Source organism: Sardina pilchardus, chromosome 17 (genome assembly GCF_963854185.1).
Source record: "Sardina pilchardus chromosome 17, fSarPil1.1, whole genome shotgun sequence".
Taxonomy (NCBI): domain Eukaryota; kingdom Metazoa; phylum Chordata; class Actinopteri; order Clupeiformes; family Clupeidae; genus Sardina; species Sardina pilchardus.
In genome coordinates, this window is record NC_085010.1 from 28,109,924 (window position 1) to 28,129,598 (window position 19,675).

Genomic DNA, 19,675 nt, shown 5'->3' on the forward strand with positions numbered 1-19,675 from the left:
AGAACACAGTTATTTTCAATGGCTTTTTACAGTCAAACTTTCAAGTGGTAATGGGGAAAGCAAAAACTGTCCCAACTGTACTCAGTCTACCCCTGTAGGCTATCTCTTGGGTGTTGCCTACCAGTTTGCATGATGGAACATAATTCGAAAAAAAAATGAAAAAATATATATTAAAGTGTTTTTTTCCTCAAAAGGGATATCATTTTATTTTTTATGTCAAAGGGCGACGAAATTGCATGCATGTTTTCTTCTTCCCCAAACTTTTTGACGTCATCGGTGTCTACGGAGACCTTGAGGGATCAAACTGTTACAATTCCATTTGTTGTTCACAACCATAGACCCTCTATATGTTTTTTGCGGGAGATGGATACAGTCCGGCGGCGAATGGGTTAAGGAGCGGGGGTCCATATTCCTCCTTTCCTTATCGCCATGATGAACAAATGAACTCTCGGGGAATGAAATTTAAATTTCATAAAGGAGAAAAAGTTCTTTGTTTTGAACCCGATCCATCAAAGGCCAAAGTGCTCTATGATGCAAAGGTAAAGTGCGTCTTTTTAAGGCAAAGTTAATAGTAGGTAGTTATCCTACAGTGTCGCACAGGGTATCCTGTTATTCCAAGCGACCCCCTCTAAATGGGGTTGCATTAGTTGCTTGTGTTACCCCAGTTCACATTACAATGTGGCAGTTTTTGGATTGTGGCTTTTGCGCGGAAAACTTCGGCACAGCATTGGGCGTGATGCATTTTAACATGGTTGCAGAACCGTATTGAGGTAAATCATTTAGAGAATTCGCAAGTAGTTGTATTGTTTGTTAACAGCATGAATATAGATTATTTGACAGCATCTGAAATAATAAGTTTCCTAACTTCGCCATTTGTGTTTACTTCCGAGCATGACGGCTCGCATGGTCGCGTAGGCTACCAGAGCAGTGGCAGCTTGACGGCTAGCTAACAGACAAAATGCATGGTGAAATATTTTATAAGGGACAAAACACTCACCAATGCCTATTATGCAGTATTTCAAGCCTGCTAGACCACCTAAAACATGCGCACGATGTAGCAAGTTCACCAACAGGTAGTTTTTGGAAAATGTTTAGTTTATGCATTACGTTAGCCATTTGCTAGTAATGTGCTAGCGTGGGTAACTTGCTGACAAGTTATTCAAAACACGATGAAGTTGATGCAAATTAACGGAAGGATGTGTGTCGCAAATTACAAGTCGCTCAGTTTTACAAAGTACTCTTCCGCCGATTTGTCGTTTGTTTCTTGCTCCAATGAAAGGAAAATGGAAAGGCCACTTGTTTGCTAGATATGCTAACAACTTCCGACGCGGATATTCTACGTAACGTTATCCAATGGTGTCGTAATTCCATGCGACCACAGGTCTTTTGTAGGGATTGATTTGGATGAAAGGGACTAGGGAAGGGTATGCTATGTTGCACGGTATTGTGATCGTTCGTTGGCCGTTAACGTTACTGCTTAACTTTATTGCGTCTATTGCATTGATGCAATGACCAATCTTGGTAACGGTGTTATTATGTTTTGCAGGTTGTTGACATTATCCTAAGAAAAAATGATCTGGGAAAGCGGGTGCCGCAGTACCTGATTCACTTTAACGGTTGGAACAGAAGGTAAGGGATTTGATTAACGATAGAATACCACGACAGATAACCAGTCATTCATTGTGTATTTTAATAAACATATTCGTTAGGAATTTGTTAGGTATCGCATGCCTTTCCATAACGACGCATTTACATAAGAAAACTATTCAAATGTTAGGCTATTATCTCCAGTGCTAACGAGCTAAGTTAGCCTGGGGTGCGTTTCCCGATAACGATGGATAGACACTCTTACGAGGGTTTTCTACGATTCATCTTAAGATCGATCGTTAGGATTTGCCGACTGTTTCCCGAACATGCTCGTAGCGTGAACGCGCGTGCACTGCTCTTACGATGCTCTTAAGGGAGCTGTCCACAATAAAAGTTCTGAAATATCCCCTAATTTGATGGTGATGTCAGGTGACTGCACGTCATAGCTAAGCCACCGTCTGAACTTCGGATCTATACATTAATTAACATCAATACGAAAATAGAAAACCTTTGACATCTGCATGTAAGCATTCCAATTAGCCTAGGCCATAGCCTATACCACACGCATACATACTTTTGTATTATTTAACATTAGATTGTTGCCCCGTTTTTATGTTTGTTGGAAGATATGTATAATGTATATTAGGCTTCGGCTAGCTTACTCCTACATCGTTTATGCGAGTTCTTTGCTAACCTACTTGTGAGAGCACGGTGTGCTGCCTGTGCAATAATGTTTCGTGTCACTTAGGCAGACGTTTGAATAAAGAGGTTGATAAGAAAATGAGGAAATGTGTAGGCTTAAATAACATAGCCTATAGGCTTAGATTTTGACGCAGAACAGACTATTGTCACATATTCCTTTCTCTGTTTTTATCTCATAAGCCTAATAAAATAAATAAATAAATAAAAGGCTACACAAAAAGATAATGGCAAACTTTTCTGGCAACGTCTCCTTTCATAACTTGTAGGCTATTCTTGTCCGGTTTTAATAACATTATGTCCATTGAATGAATGCTATTTTGCACGCTAAAATCTGAATCATCACAAGTAAATTTACAATAAAGAATGGTAACGTAAGTTGGATCATTATATTCTTAGTTGTAATCCCCCTGCATATCCTGCTGGTGACTCCACTGAGGCATAGCGTTACGACGCTCTTAGGCAGTAACGAGAACTCTGGATCACTCGTAGATCTACGAGTGTTTTCACGATGCTCTTAAGCTACGATGGTTTCGGGAAACAGTCGGCAAATCTTAAGACGGTCGTAAGAGGGACTTTACGATCATCGTAGGCTTACGATGCTTTCGGGAAACGCACCCCAGAGCTTTTACTGTCCATGAGCAAAGCCGCTAACCTTAAAAATACCCACAACCCTACCACACGCAATGTAGCTGCTATCTTGTCCCTTTACCTGCTTAGGTATCCTTATTACTTGGCATGGGACAGAAAAGGACAGTCAAGTGACGTTACTGACGGTAGAGAAGTACAAATTGTAAATAGGACAGTGAATAGGGTGAAGGTGCTTTTGAGGTTGCTGTAGTGTTACGAAATAATCTTGTTATTAATACTATTGTTGTCACTTGAATTTTTCAGGAGTCAGTGAGTCTAGCCTGTAAGCAAGTTTGCTTTTATTATGCGGTTTTTATGGCGTGCCACTTGAAATTTAACACCGACTGTGATATCTGCATAGAACTTGAAATAGCACTTCTCGTGCGTTTTCTATATCCGCTATGTCAATAAACTGAATGGTGAATTAAAAAAGAGTGCATTAGACACCCAGCTGTTGCTTTGACAGTATTACTCAAAAATATCATTGCGTTTCAACAGCTGGGACCGTTGGGCTGCTGAGGACCATGTTCTGCGAGATTCTGACGAAAATCGAACATTACAGCGTGAACTGGCGCGCAAAGCTTTGGCTCGCATGTAAGTACCACTTAACCAGCACGAACGAACTATCAACCAAATGGCACATTTTTGGAAGAGAGAGTAATGTAGCCACTCTCTGGTTTGAAACAAGAAACATCAGGTGAATGCACAAATGTAGACAATAAATTCTGACATGGTGGATATCATGGATTTCATCACACATATCATATCACATCACATGACAGGAAGAGAAAGGGATGGAGGAGACGACGCTGTCGTTTACCTGGTGTTAATGCAGCTCTAAAACCCCTTCCGGAAGAGGAGGAGGAGGAGAGCGATGACACTTGTGAGTATTTTCTTCTAAGCAATCTGTTTCATTCTATTCCAGCACATACTATTTGTAATTAAATGGTCTGATCTGTGATTACTGAAATGGAAGCAAGGCGACTTAGTGAAAGCTATAGTTTGATTATATTGGACTTGAGATTCTCCTACAAACCTTCTCTGCCAATCTTGTAAGCCAGAGTGATTGCTGGGTCTGGGTTTCAAGTAGTCTAGGATGCATGTTTTATAAAGAAAATCATGTGGGTATTCATTTCAAACTTGATATGTGTTTTTTGTAGCCCATAAATCTGCCACTCTCAGTAAGTATCCACATGTTTACACCATGATGAAATCCAAAGGATGACATTTTATGAAGACATTGAACGTGACCAAAAAAGTGTCCTGACTTTTAGAACTATTTCTTTCAGCTTTGATCTCATCATCTGATGATAGTGACGAGGACGATTCAGAGGACCCTGAATCTTTAAAAAGCGGAGAGAGCGACTCGTCTGATGATTTGGATGAAATGGTACGGAGAACGCAACTTTTATATTGACCGTTGGGATTGGTTGGGTGTTTGACCGTTGGGATTGGTTGGGTTGTAGCCTGGTCATACCAAACCCTCGTACTAATATCGTACAGAGGATCTGGACCTACTCCATTCAGAATCGATTTCAAGTAGGAGGGGTGAACTCTGTTGAAGTTTGAAACGATTGGGCCTGATTTTACCCAATCGCTAACGTTTGCTCATGACAGCAAACACGCATATGCTCAACATCATCGTTAACACCCGCCTCCCCCATCCCCCCCTTTCGCTGATTGGTCCGGTCGGAATGCATCCTGAGAAGTCGAGTTCAATGGTGGGATCAGACCCAGACATAATGGTGAAGGGAAATGAAAATTGAGAAATTGAGATTGAAGGCTTACGGAGGGCTATGCCAGGCTATTTGGGTTGGGTTGGTTGGGTAGGTTGGGTTGGTTGGGTAGGTTTGTGGTGGCCACTGACATCTCTCCCTCTCTGACCTCTGACCCCTAGAGGGAGGAGCAGGAAGCTCATGGCAAGCGAGAGGGTGAGGAGAAGGCCATCGCCGTCACCATGGATATACCGGACATCCTCAAGAAGAAGCTGGAGGATGATTGCTACTACATCAACAAGAGGAAAAAGGTCGGTGCCCTCAGTCAAGATTGGACATTATTTGCAGAGGATTCTTTTGGCGAAGGGCCACAGGGATTAAAAAATGACACTATGCTAATAAGTAATGAAGTAGTAGTTATTGTAGTAATTTAATAATAACATGTTATGGTGTTGTAATTTGTGTACACCTCTGACGTGTGTATATCCAAAAATATGTGTAGTTTGTGTTAAATTTCTAACCGAATATTAAACGTAATTGGAACATGTCTTGCATATCCACGGTTCCTGAGCAGTTGGTGAAGCTTCCGAGTCCGATGAACATCGTGAACATCCTGGAGTCGTACGTGAAGCACTTCACGCTCAACGCGGCTTTCTCTGCCAACGAGCGCCACCGTCACCGCCAGTCGTCGGCCACGTCGGACCCTGGGCCTCAGCCGGTGCCCCCCGAGAAGAAGTATGTCCACTCACCTGTCCTGTTCTGCCATCACTCTGCCTGGCGACCAAATATATTTATTGATAATTTTAATAATAATAATAATATAACAATTTGATTTGGGGCGCCTTTCATGGCGCTTAATAAGAACACCTTACCACAACAAACAAGAACAACAGCAAAAATAAAAGTGATAAAAATGCTACATCACTAAAAACAAATCTGCTATCTGCAATTCCTTTGATTTGACCTCTCAGCTTTTTTTTTTTTTTTTTTTTAACCCAGTCACCCTACCCTAACCCCACTGCTCACTCACCAGAGTTCCCATGTGACCCAAAAGAGCGTGTAATCCTTTGTGCTTTTGTGGTCTGGTGTAGCTTGCTCACTCTTGTGTTCCCTCTGCGGCTTGTCTCTGCTGCTAGTGAGGAGCTCTGCAAGGAGATGGTGGACGGGCTGAGGATCACGTTCGACTTCACCCTCCCCATGATCCTGCTCTACCCCAACGAGCAGGCCCAGTTCAAGAAGGTCACCTCCTCCAAGTTCGTCCTGCCCGTCAGCGAGCCGTCGGCAGGCTCCAGCAGGTGTGACGCGTCGCTCCTGAGGTGAGGTTGAGTACTGTGCAGAACTGAACACCAACAAAGCACACTGTACATACACATGGATGAGCTTTCATTTTCTGATGCATTAACATCTATTCTGAAAAAAGCTGTTTAGTCGAAAGGAATCTGTTAGATAATGTTGATGAGGAAAATGAGTGCTCTGGAGTATTCCTTGACATAGATACACTTTTTTTATTTAAGGTGTTTTTTCCACAAAACGGATACATGTGTAGATTACAACGTGATATTTCACAGTCAAAACAACAACCACATAGCCTAGAAATCTAGACGCCCCTAGTGGCAGCAAATGTAATTTGGCTGGCGGGGCAGTCTAGGCACGATCCATTGAGCCAGGGAGCTGAGAACCTTCAGCACCAGCGGGCCAATCACAGCGTGTATAGAGTCGGTGGGTGGGCTTAACATAATGGTGACTGACATGCGACCAGAAGTTGCGACGGTAACGCATCCTGTTATTTGAAAACAAGAAGATGATTCGTTTAGCGTTATCCTATTGTGTGGAGAGGGAAGGTTACGCATCCTGCTACTTGAAAACAAGAAGATGATTCGTTTAGCGTTATCCTATTGCGGGGAGGGAATTTGAAAGACAACTGTTTATCCCACCCCTCCGATTGCGCCCTGTCTACGGTGAGTGTCCAGACCCTACATCTTGATGTGGGTCTGGCTCGTCAGGCTAACAACCACAACAATTGACGCCACACCTAATAGACAAATACAGAAAAGAGGAAAAACAAAAAACAAAACAAAACAAAAAAACAAAACACAACAACAAAAACAAAAGGGGTGCAGGAATGCGGTGCTTAACTGTGGGCTGAACTCCTCTCCTCTCTTCTCAGTCTCCAGTTCTTCCAGTCGTCGGCGCCCAGAGTCCTGCAGGAGCGCTCGCCGAGCCCAGGGGCCAACCCCTCCACCCCGCAGTCCGTCGACAGCCAGCCGGCGCTCAGCGAGACGTCCACCGGGCAGCCGCCGCCGCACTTCGTCCTGGGCCTCGGCCTCGGCCACGGCTCGTCGTCCAGCACCACCACGCCCAAGCGCCGGCGAGGCCCCACCTCCGTGGCCGAGGCGGCCGAGTGGGCCCAGTCGCTGCGGCGCTCCACGCGCAACACGTCGGGCGGGGAGCGCGAGGGAAGCGGTGGAGGAAGTGGAGGAGGAAGTGGTGGAGGAGGTGGTGGTGGTGGTGGAGGAGGTGGTGGTGGTGGTGGTGGAGGCAGCAGCAGCAGTACCTCCCCTCCACCCAAACGGCGGCTGGGAGAGCACCATGGCACTCTGCCCAAGTTCTTCCTCAACCTGGACAGGAGTAAGTGCTAGAACCACCTCACCAACTCACACACATTATTTGAAAAATAGCTACTTTGGGGTCAACTATAACCATTTTCTGAGGCTGTTGAATGGTGCACAAGTGGCCTGTTGATTTGAATGGTGAACAGGTGGTCTGTTGATTTTGGTGCGTTTTAAACAGCCTCAAAAATGGTTACAGTTAACCCCAAAGTACCAAAAAATAATTATAACAATAAGTGTAGGTTCAGCCCTGGCAGGTTTATATTAACTGATGAAGAGCTGTTATGCATATATGTCCACTGTTGGTTTAGCCAATTTAAAAAGCACTGCAGGATCATGTGCACGTGTTCTCCACTAGATGGCACTGTTTGTCCATACAAAAAGAGCAGATAGGCTGTTGCTGTGTTTTGGCTTTAAACATTGAGGTCATGTGTAGGAGACCCTTAGCTCATTCTTTGAAAATGTCCTTCAGTTCCAGCTCATCTCCACTCAACCCTTAGTGCTTTACCAACGTCCCTTACAGGAGCAGCAACTCTGGGGACCATGCAGAGAATGGACTAACCTGCTTTCGTTTGTGTCTGTTCCATCTCCCCAGAGACCCCTGTGCACAGTGGCTCCTCTTCCCCTTTGCCATTGACGCCTAGCAAAGATGGCAGCGGTGTGTTTGCTGGTCTGGGGACTCGCAGGAACAACGAGCTGAACGAGGTGAATGGGTTAATGAATCAAGTGGCTGTTGTTTTTCCCGACCATGCATGTCGGCTTTCTGATTTGGTGCTCGTCATAAGAACAGCTTGAAGGGAGTTGAATTCCGGAATGCGTGCATGAAATGTGTTGTTCCTGTTGTGTGTTTGTAGGTGTTGAGTTGGAGGCTGACTCCCGACAACTATCCTCAGAGCGACCAGCCCCCTCCCCCCTCTTACCTCTATGGCTCTCAGCATCTGCTCCGCCTCTTTGGTATGCTTATGCCTCATCTCTCTCTCTCTCTCTCTCTCGCTCTCTCTCTCTCTCTCTCTCTCTCTCTGGTCTCTCTGTATCATCTGTATTCTCAAATGAGACGTGTCTCTAACTGTAGTGTTGAATCATAATGAATCAAGAGGTTTTGTGTGGTGCCTGTGGTCCTAACGTTCTCTCTCTGCCGTTGTTGCTCTGTAGTGAAGCTGCCAGAGATCCTGGGGAAGATGCACATCCCTGAGAGGAACCTCCGAGCACTAGTCAAACACCTGGAGCTGTTCCTTAGGTGCGCACACACACCACACCATACACACACACACACACACACACACATACATACACATATTCACACACATACACACAGATAGCTTGTTATGCACACATATACAAACAAACACACACATATTCATCACACACATATTATGTACTTTATTTGATTCCACTTTACATATAATCCAGTAGATTAAAGCAGTTCAGCAATCATTCATGAGTTTACAGGTTCAAGGGTATAGGAAACATCGTCTCTTCCAAATAAACATGCTTCCTATAACACATATACAAACAAACACACACACACACAGAGAGACATCCCACAGCATTGTGTGCTTGTTCTTCAGAGATTTGTTTGACAGTACTCAGATCAAGAGATCAGGAAGGTCCTCAGTGGTTCTTTGTCTCTAATTGTATTTTTCAACCATCAGTCCAGTATATTGAATCAACCCTGGCAGATATGAAAGTGCATCAAATCTTTTACTTTATATGGAGATTCAAACATGAAGTGCTGATTCCTCTAGCTAAGATTGAGCCAGCTGTCTAAGTGTCTAACGCACTTGAGAAAGACCACTGTACTGTATGATGGGGGTGTCCTTCAGTAAGATCACTGGACTCATTGGACACTTCCACTGTATGATGGGGGTGTCCTTCAGTAAAATCAATGAACTCATTGAACACTTCCACTGTATGATGGGGGTGTCCTTCAGTAAAATCACTGGACTCATTGGACACTTCCACTGTATGATGGGGGTGTCCTTCAGTAAAATCACTGGACTCATTGGACACTTCCACTGTATGATGGGGGTGTCCTTCAGTAAAATCACTGGACTCATTGGACACTTCCCACCAGGTGACCCTCCCACTCTCCTGGCACAGTTGTTGTGTCCCTCTTTTTCTCTCAATTATCCTTTCTTTCTCTCCCTTACTAACACACACACACACACACACACACACACACACACACACACACAGACCGTGCGTGTAGGAATCCACATTGGAAGCACGGCAGCTCTGTGGGCGGTTACACAAGCTTCTGGCCTAATCTTTAAATCCAGCCCGCCGATCTTCAGCTGGCCCCAAACGCTGGATTTGTTTATTATTCTCCGCGCTTAATCACCGCCGCGCGCTACCCCATCCCGCCACAGTGCAGCGCTGTCGAGCTCCCCACACTGTGTGTGTGTGTGTGTGTGTGTGTGTGTGTGTGTGTGTGTGTGTGTGTGTGTGTGTGTGTGTGTGTGTGTGTGTGTGTGTGTGTGTGTGTGTGTGTGTGTGTGTGTGTGTGTGTGTGTGTGTGTGTGTGTGTGTGTGTGTGTGTGCGCCACAGAGGGAGATTGCCCTTGCATTGTTTCCACTGTGGAGGACGAGAAGCTGGGCCGGTTGATGTAACGGAATGAAGAAAGGCATGCTGGGATTGAGAGAAGGGATCTGAGAAAGAATGATTGAGGTTAATCCCAATCCTGTGTGTGAGGGAGAGGGAAAAAATGGAAAGAGAGAGAGTGTGTGTGTGTGTGTATGCGTGCGTGTGTTTGTGCAAGCATGCGTGTTTCATTCGCGAAAGAAACCACTTGCAAGTTAATTGTTGAAGGAATAAAAGAAATGTCAAGATGGATCGGGACCGATAGGCAATTCATCACTTACTCCCTTTCAGTGGCATGGTGTGCACATCACTCTAAACCATTACAAGCCACCAAGCCCATGGTAATCAGAGACTGTGTGTGTGTGTGTGTGTGTGTGTGTGTGTGTGTGTGTGTGTGTGTGTGTGTGTGTGTGTGTGTGTGTGTGTGTGTGTGTGTGTGTGTGTGTGTGTGTGTGTGTGTGTGTGTGTGTGTGTGTGTGTGTGTGTGTGTGTGTGTGTGTGTGAGATTGTCCCCTTCCCACCGCTTGGCAGTCGGGAAGAACCAGAGGGACGCGTCTCCCACGATGAGTATAGTTTGGTGCCGGTTGAAATCACTCTTAATTTTGGGCCTGATGAGGATAATTTGTTTGCGGTGGAATTAAGGGCCGGCGGTCGCGGGGAAGCCAAGATGAGATGGCAAGATTTAGGGGATTTGGCGGCCGTAGCAGATACTAAGGACATTCGGGATTTACTCTGCCGATTAGACGGGGAGATTTTCGCCCTCCGACTTGAGCGAATTGGGTTATTTAAGGCGAGCGCGCCGCGCACCTTAGGCAGGCGGTGTAACGACGACGACGACAACGGCGAACGACGAAACCCGAACGCCGGTGGTCCCTCTGCTACTACAGCGCCGCCCCTGTGGCAGCCCAGTAGACTGCTCGCCCAGAACAAGACGAGGCACGTTGCTGTGAATTCAGATGAAAAGGGCGGCTTTTCTAGAATATTCTACCAAGACTCTGCCGGCCCTCAGAGCCCTGAGACTGGGGAGCCTGTGTGGAGCTCACCCTACTGAGGAGAAGCTCCTGAGGTCTGGAGGTGCTACTCAACATGCCTCCTCCATCCTCCATCCTCCATCCTCGAGGGGCGTTCCCACTGATCTTTAACTAGATAGATAGATAGATACTTTATTGATCCCCAAGGGGAAATTCAAGACTAACACTGGCTAGACTATCCCATTGTTTTGGCCCCATCATTCTTTATGTAGATCAGTGAGGATGGAGGCCCGAGTTGCGAGGGAGGACGCGTTAAAGCCCAAATGAGAGGCACCCTGGGTGTCTTGGGCGCTCAGTCCCCTTAAGCTGCTGTGTGCAGCACCACTAAAGCCGGGGCCATGCAGGCACAAAGACCGTCTCAAGTGTGACTAAGGGTTGCAGTCAGAGCTCTCGTTTTAAATCACGAAAACACACACTCACACACTCTCTTTGGCTCCCTCACACACACACATACACACACACACACACACACACACACACGCGCGCGCGCACACAGACATTAAAGTACACGCCTCTAATGTGGCCAGCTCTTGGGAGACATTCTTTTGCCTCCTAAATCCGTTTGCCTCCCCTCTATCCTCTTCTTGGACTCCTCCCATCCTCAGCCAACAGTGCGAGCAAAACTCAGCCGTTTCAAGCGGACTGAAGTAAAATGAAGGAGCTAGAAATCTATTTCACCAAAGTGTTTTCTCCTCCCCCCCCCCCCCCCCTCTCCTTCATCTGTGGTGTAGTCCACTTAAGCCTATATGCCACATATTATATCTTAGGCTATCTAATGTTAATGTGTTTGACTCTGCGTGAGTAAGCAAGGTCCTCATCGATTTTTCTCTCCCTCCCTTCCTTCCTTTCTTCCTCTCCTCCTCTCCTCCTCTCCTCCTCTCCTCCTCTCTTCCTTTCCTCCTCAGGTTTCTGGCCGAGTTCCACGAGGACTTCTTTCCCGAGTGTGCTTACGTGTCGGCCACAGAGGCGCACTACTGCATGAAGCAGCCGCACGCCGCCTACTGAGCGCGCTCCGCGACCTCTGACCCCTGAACTTAAGGACTGAAGCCAGCCCTCCCTGGGGACGCCTGCGCTGCCGCAGTCCAGAGTCCCCCCCCCCCCCCCCCCCCCCCACGTGCCTCAGCACGGCCAACCAGACTGAAGTCGCGCTCCCGGCGAGCGCTGGGACTGGACGACGGGCCGGCCAATCGAATGTCCACTTCCTGTTGTTTTGGCTGAGACTGCTGCAATACGTTTTGCTTTCTGTGCTCAAAGACTTCTCTCTTCTTCTGTGATGTCCTGTGACTCTCACCTCTTAGCTGCCGAGCTCTTTCGCCCTGCCGACTAGACTGCCCCAAAAAATGAAAAGACTTTTCCAGAAGAAAGAATCCCTACACACTTTTTTGTCACTTGTGTGACTTGAGATATGTGTGTGTGTATGTGTGTGTGAGTATTGGCTTTCCCTTCAAAGAACTGAGCCTTGTATGTGTGTTTATATGAGTGTGTGTGTGTGTGTGTGTGTGTGTGTGTGTGTGTCTCCAACGTTCCTGAAAGCGTCAGGAGCTAAGACTGTTTCATGTGTCTGCATCCTGAAGCATTGTGTGTGCTGTCTGCTTTGGTTTCGTTTGACAATTGTTTTGTGCCGGTTTCCTCTTTGCTAGCTTCTAAATGCTGACATTAGTGTGGATGGCGGTAGAAAGTATGACAATCCACATGTCTGTGTGTATTTGTTACTTGTATATAAGGATCTGTTGGGTCTTTGTAGTCCTTGAGATGGTCGTTTACAGTTGTAATGCACTGGCTTTTGTGTATTTCTCTTCCTTTCCTGAGGCACAGTTTAGGCTCTGATTGGATATGCATGTGACTGATGTAAAATACACACTGCATTGTGCTTTAATACAAAAATGTTATCTTTTACATGTTGCCGTCGGTGGACATTTAAAGGACGGTCGTGTTGTGAATTGTCGTCATGGTCCACAAATACAGTTTGATTACGAATTTTGAATACCACGTGTGTGTCCCCTTTGACATCATGTCCCTGAAGCGTAATTAACTCTTTACAGTTAACGATAAAGTATCATCGTTGGCTGTTACAATCACACATTTACCAAATTAGACATCATAGGGAACCCAATAAAGAGGGAGGGCTGGAGGAGCCTTGCCAAGTGCCGCAGAGATTACGTAAACCCTTGACACACACACACACACACACACTCGCACACAAGCCTTATTGATTTATGAGCTCCTACTCGACTGGGCGCCCAGCCTGCACGGAGGCTGAAAGGAAAGATGATGGTTGCCTTCACACTGAGCACCAGTCATCCTGGCCTGCCGTCGAGCGCTGTTAACGAGCGCTGTCTGGAGCGAGTGCTCACCTCCGGAGCCAGCCGCGTTCTCCCTCTCCGCAGTGTCTCCCGCGCTCCGTCTGGAATGAGCGCAGACGTGAGCAGGCTCGCAAAATCAGACTCCCAGTGCCCCGAACGCGGTGGAGGAGACATGAAAAGACTGGAAAGGGCTCGTCCTCCAGCGTCAACTGTTTTACTTTGTTTTATTAAGTTCCTGGTAGTTCAAAAGCGGGTGTTTCTTCACGGGTATTTCTGGTGGTCTTTTAAACTTTCTCTGATCGCATAAGGCTCTCCTCCCATTCATCTACAAGTTCCACTAAAGCCCGCTTGACTCAAACATTGTGATACATTTCCCACCTCAAAATGAAGTGTATTGTGTTCACCCGAAAAGCTTTAAGCTGTAAAAAGTGATGTCGCATGATTTCAACAATGGCCTGCTGTGATGTGAAGCCTCTTTTTCCAGCATCCTCCATGATGACACAGCACTTCGTCTGGACAGTGTCCAGGTTGAGAGTCGTCCCGCACCTACTGGATCTGGACTGGGATTTGGCCCTGCCGGTAAGCGCCGGTGAGTTGTGGTAATTGCCCGGTGTGAGCGGTGATTTGATTTGGAGTTGCAGGAAAGCGTGTAACGAGGCACTTAGCGCCGGAACCTGATCCGGATGGCGCTGCGTGGCGCGCTCGGAAAAGGTGGAGAGAATTCGACCCCCACCGCCGGAACCCGTCTCCTCGCGCCCACCCATTCTCGATATCCGCTTACCGCCGAGATGGCTCCTGCGCACAACGAAATCCGAGCCCACCTACCGCGCTAGCCGCTTGTTTTTCCTCTCTTCCTCTCGCCATTTCACTCTCTCTCTCTCTCTGTCTCTGTCTCTGTCCGTCTGCAAAGTCCTTTTGCCTCACGGCGTGTCGTCCAGAAGCTTTGCGCCTCTCCATCATGGAGCCTGAAGGCGTCAGCGACACGGAGCCTCTGACGGCGACTGATCTGACTGCAGCCGATGTGGGATGGCTGGACTCCGAGGCCGAGGATGAGCCAGAGTGAGTAGACTCCCTTCAGGTCTCCAGGGCCGGGGCTGTGGGTGGACGCGGTGGTGCAGCAGTGATGCCACTTGTGCTGCAGAGTGAATCTTCTTGATGCTCAGGGGGCCTTAACCTGTGAGGAACAGAGAGGTTGGTCTTTGTTGTGATATTATTTAGTCTCTTTTTTTACTATAAAATCTAACTGGAGAAATTTGTTTTCAGGATTTTCCTTTCTATGTTGGATGCTAACCAACCAGTACAAGAGCTTTTAGGGGCTGAGAGTTGTAAAGTATCGCTTTTGTGGTCGACGCTGGAAGCTTCAACAATAATGACAAGAGTCAATTCAATTGTGGGAGTCTTGGCATTAGTGGTTTCTCGATAAGGACTAATCGCATTGACAAGAATGATACTGGTGCAGTGTAGCCCTACCAGTTAGCCATTACAGGTTACGGGTGAGTGTGGAAGTGCACTGTGTCATGGTGATGGTAAGCTGTTTACCGTCTCCACTAAACGACTGGTTTGGGTGGCTGCTGGTGGAGCTGATGTGTTTACTGTGTGTGTGAGGACATGGTGGTCTCCCTGAAGTGAATGGCTGTGTGATGAGGTCCAGGCTGCCAATGCTGTGAAGCTCTAAAGTGGCTATTTCTCTGTCCGAGGAGACGAGCCAAGCTAATCAGCCCCAGACTTCACACGCTGCTTCTCAAAACACCCAGACCACACAGCGGGATGCTCAGTCCCATTGACTCAACTGTGTGTGTGTGAGTGTGTGTGTGTGTGTGTGTGTGTGTGTGAGTGTGCTTAGGGTTAAGCCCTTATGTGGAGAGGACATGTGATCCTTAATGGGCCCCGTGTAGCTGAACCCCCCCCCAATCCGATATCATCAGTGTTCACCTCCCGCTTGATGACGGTGTTTGCGGAGTCCCAGTTTGTGTTCCCTCTCTCCTCTCTGTTTCCATCAGTTAGGCCCCGGCGTGTGCATCAGCGGCGTTAGCGCGCGGCGGCCATTACTGGCTAATGTGCGGGGCGGGTGCGCTAGAGGAGGGGGGGGGGGGGGGGGGGGGGGGGGGGGACGAGGAGCCCGATCGATATCTCCAGCGGTGCGCTAATGAGGACAGGCAGGGGGCCGCTGCTGGCACACAGCACGTGTGCTACACTCCGCTCCGCTCACTCTGCCAGTGTTTACGCCTCTGATTTCACCCGTGGTCACCGCCGCCCAGACACACACACACACACACAGAGAGAGACACAGACACACACACACACACACACACACAGAGACACACGCACGCTCAAGCACACCGCTGCTGCGCCCGTGCTTTAATCTCTCCCACCCACCTCGCGTCCACAAATCCATTTATCACCATTACAGAGAGTGTGTGTTTGTGTGTGTGTGTGTGTGTCTTTATCACCATTACAGAGAGTGGCGGGAGGACGGCGGCACACACACATTAGATCCAGTGCGCCGGCCGGCCGGCTCTCTCTGAGGACTCTGTCCAGTCCCCACATGGTCTCTGGCGGGGACACGTGTGTTTCATGTGTAATCATGGCCTCCCCGCCGAGGGCCCTGGAACAGCTCTGGAACAGCTCTGCCTTCAGCTCTCAGGCTCGGGTCTCCTTGTGCAGACTTCATGCTGGCTGCTTCCAAACTAAAAAGGATGTGTTAGTATATGCTAGAATGGCAGTTCTATAGGCTGTGGTGAACGCACTCACGATATCGATTATAGAAATGTCAGAAAAGCAAGCAAATACCGGATTTAACCTCAGCCAAGGCCGAACACATACAGTACGCGTTCACACACACACACACACACAAACAGTACATAAACACACACTTAATGGCTTCCAACTTTAGGTTTTTGCAGCGACTACAAAACTGCAGATTACAAACAAAAAAGCCATCATGGTCTTAGCCCTTAGCCGTGCACAGTTGTACATCACAGCCCCATATTGCCACCTATTTGCATTGGTCCGCTCGCACATTACATTCCAGGTCATGTTTCAGCCTTGCCCATTTGTGGAGGGACGTGGTCGGGCATGGGAGCAGTGCGGTGCGGTGCGGTGCTGTCCAGCACAGTCCAGCACGGTCCAGCACGGGGCATTTGGCTCCGCTGCGGCGAGGGAGCGCAAGAGATTTGATGGGCTTATTCCCATCATGTCACTGAGGCTCGGCAGCTTGTGGGGTCGATGCCAGCATTGATCCCTTTCATCCTCTTAGGAGAGAACTCTAATTGCAGTCCACGCTTCTCACAGACAATCACTTTCTCTTCCCCTCTTTTCTTTTTTCCCCCTCCGTCCGGCGCCTCTGTTCAATTTTTCATTTCATTTCACACAACAGAGAGGAAATGTTGATGCAAATCGGCCTGATCAATACGGAAAGCCTCGGGCCATTTCCTGTGTGTTTAAGATAGACATTAACCTGAGAGGAGGTGCATCAGAACAGCTGGGTTTCTTTGGACTATTCCACGATCGTCTCCACAGTAATACGTTGCCCTCTTGTGCTCTTCTCTAATCATCTCGTCACTACTTTACTCATGCCATGATCCTGTACACAGAGGTTCATCTCCCCACTACTTTACTCATGCCATGATCCTGTACACAGAGGTTCATCTCGTCACTACTTTACTCATGCCATGATCCTGTACACAGAGGTTCATCTCCCCACTACTTTACTCATGCCATGATCCTGTACACAGAGGTTCATCTCCCCACTACTTTACTCATGCCATGATCCTGTACACAGAGGTTCATCTCGTCACTACTTTACTCATGCCATGATCCTGTACACAGAGGTTCATCTCCCCACTACTTTACTCTGCCATGATCCTGTACACAGTGCTTCACCAATCACTACTTTACTCTGCCATGATCCTATTCTCAGTGCTTCACCAATCACTACTTTACTTTTCCATGAATCTATACACAGTTTAGCACCTCCTGTGTTGATCTTATGCACGACGCTATCATCATTTTCAGTTTGACTTTTATAAATAGCAAAGTGGTGTCGGGTTAATTTGCTAGAGGCTAGAAGTGTCAATGTAAACAGTAAGATTGCAGCTATCTGGGAACTGAAGAGTTATTAGATAGAGTTTGAGCGCATTCATTCCCACAGTGTCAACACAGACTAACTCAGGCTTATGTGGAGTTATCTCATCTCTTCAGACTCCTGTCCCTGATGTAAGTTACTGTATCCATTCACATGTGCATGACCTATTGTATCCAGGGTGATTGCACCGCCGTGAATCTTGCCGTGCTCTTGTGTTAGCGGTAAGAGGCGGGTCAATTGGTGGACTTTGGCACTCTGTCTTTGACACAATCGGTAATATGGATTCATGGACGACTGCACGACTGCACTGCTGGTGTGAATGCACTGATCAACCCCATGACAATAGCTGGCTTTGACCGTTCTAAAAATACACACACACACACACACACACACACACTCACTCACTCACTCACTCACTCACACACACAGACACACACACACACACACTCACTCACTCACACACACACACTCACTCACTCACACACACACACACACACAGACACACACACACACACACACACACACACAGACACACACACACACACACACTCACTCACTCACACACACACACTCACTCACTCACACACACACACACACACACACACACACACACACACACACACACACACACACACACACACACACACACACACACACACACACACACACACACACACACACACACACACACACACACACACACACTCATTACCACACAACAGGCTCGGTCATGAAAATGCTCCATCTTGCAGAAAGCTCAGGGGTCTCCTTCATCATGTCACTTGACTAATTGATTTCCTGTCGCGCGCGTGTAACGGAACAGCCTACCGGGGATTCTCGGGCCCTCTTTAGGCGGACATCAGTCTCGGCCCCTTCAGGCCAGTCTCGGCCGCTCTGATGTTCTTCTCCATCGCTTTGAGGATGGGATCCCTCCCGATATAGAGCGCGTGTGTGTGTGTGTGTGTGTGTGTGTGTGTGTGTGTGTGTGTGAGAGAGATAGAGATGGGATCCCGCCCGACATAGAGCGTGTCTGCCCAAAATACAATAGTGGCAGTTCACTCTCCCCAAGTGCTGAAATACAGTCGTTGCTCTAGAGACGTTGACCGAAATGGTCGCAAATGAAACTAGATTGTGAAAGTCTGTGAGTAGAAATGTCTCATTTCTGCTGGTGCATGATGATTGGTCCTCTCTGGCAGCGCTTGCATCATCAATGATGTTGTGATGATGATGTGCAGTGATGATCAAAAGCATGGAAAAATCCATGAAGTTGTTTCCATGTTGCCATTTTTATTGGCAAATATCCTCACCAAGTTGTTTATGTTTAGAAGTTCCAAAGTTACATGAACATGACCATAGCATGTACAGCTATCTAAAGTTGCACTGCACTGTAGGATCATGTCAAACATTTTGGTTTTATGGAAGTTTAACTAGGCTAAGATACAGAGTTGACGTCATGTGTAATCCACGTCCAAATTCTACCTTCTCCAATTTAAAATTCCAGGTTTTTGACACAGAAGAATCATGATGGTTAACAGTCAATTCCACTGTGCTGTACCCAAGGTGATTGTGTACTGGTGCGAAGAGCTGAAAGTTACTTTGTAGCCATGGTAGTCTGGAGCTCCCCATCCGTAATGCCGTGACTAATAACATGTCACTGGCAGTCCAAGCTGTGGTCTCTGTACCGTACAGTAGATACTGATATGCTGACGGTGATTTTTAAATCTTAATTCTTTTGTATAGTGTCATTTTTGTGAAATTGTTAGAAAGCAGACACATTTTTGATGTTTCAGTAGTTGCTGGTTGTCAATCATTACAATATGTGTTTAATGGCTGTTGTATTCTGCTGAATTACATTGATATTTTGATATTGATATTATTATCTCACAAGATTTTTGGTTTTTAACGATTTAGTTAAACCAGTTGCTTTTCGGTTACATAACAGCAACAGTAGTGAATATGCAGGCCCATTTAATCATCAACAAAACATTATTAGACCGTGTATTTTTTTTCTGCTCAAAATGACATTGTCTTTTTGTTTGTGAACAGCAGTTCAGAGAATTGACCTCATTTTCCAATTATTGTACACATACTGTATATGCATGGTTTGAAACAGTTGGTCAAGGCTTCGTGTTAATTGACGGATGAACTGAGATTCCATGGAGCATGTCTCTGTAATGTATGCCGTTATTTACAGTCCCTTAGGAGTCAGCTCCATCTAAGAAGAGCACAGTCATCATATTTGCATATACAAATGTGTTGGCTTAAATTCCATTATACATTTTATATATTTTATTTATCTCAAGACCTCCCTCCAATGATTAATGTCTGCAGACAGGCAGACACGAGAGGATCAAGACTAGATATTTAACATCAACCTCAAATGTGCATGTCCCCGTGACCCTGCTGCATCCAATCATCAAATCCATAGAGCCCAGC

General features: G+C 46.9%; 1 protein-coding gene across 1 annotated transcript; it reads left to right on the forward strand.

Annotated features, from left to right (window-relative positions):
* Positions 1 to 208: 208 nt before the first annotated feature.
* Positions 209 to 12,841, forward strand: LOC134062286 (male-specific lethal 3 homolog). The gene is made up of 14 exons (XM_062518253.1): positions 209 to 539; positions 1,547 to 1,629; positions 3,415 to 3,510; positions 3,699 to 3,799; positions 4,206 to 4,306; positions 4,814 to 4,942; positions 5,206 to 5,366; positions 5,768 to 5,947; positions 6,799 to 7,094; positions 7,149 to 7,259; positions 7,836 to 7,945; positions 8,095 to 8,194; positions 8,393 to 8,477; positions 11,758 to 12,841. Exons 1-14 carry the CDS (start codon positions 348 to 350, stop codon positions 11,855 to 11,857), a joined length of 1,845 nt encoding a protein of 614 aa, XP_062374237.1. The 5' UTR covers positions 209 to 347; the 3' UTR covers positions 11,858 to 12,841.
* Positions 12,842 to 19,675: the final 6,834 nt, after the last annotated feature.

What these genes read in the sequence shown, in the direction of transcription:
- LOC134062286 (XM_062518253.1), top strand. Translation starts at nt 348, where the DNA reads ATGTTTTTTGCGGGAGATGGATACAGTCCGGCGGCGAATGGGTTAAGG. An exon ending in GGAGGAGAGCGATGACACTT is followed by an intron (nt 3,800 to 4,205) that starts GTGAGTATTTTC and finishes TATTTCTTTCAG; the next exon opens with CTTTGATCTCATCATCTGAT. An exon ending in GGAACAACGAGCTGAACGAG is followed by an intron (nt 7,946 to 8,094) that starts GTGAATGGGTTA and finishes GTGTGTTTGTAG; the next exon opens with GTGTTGAGTTGGAGGCTGAC.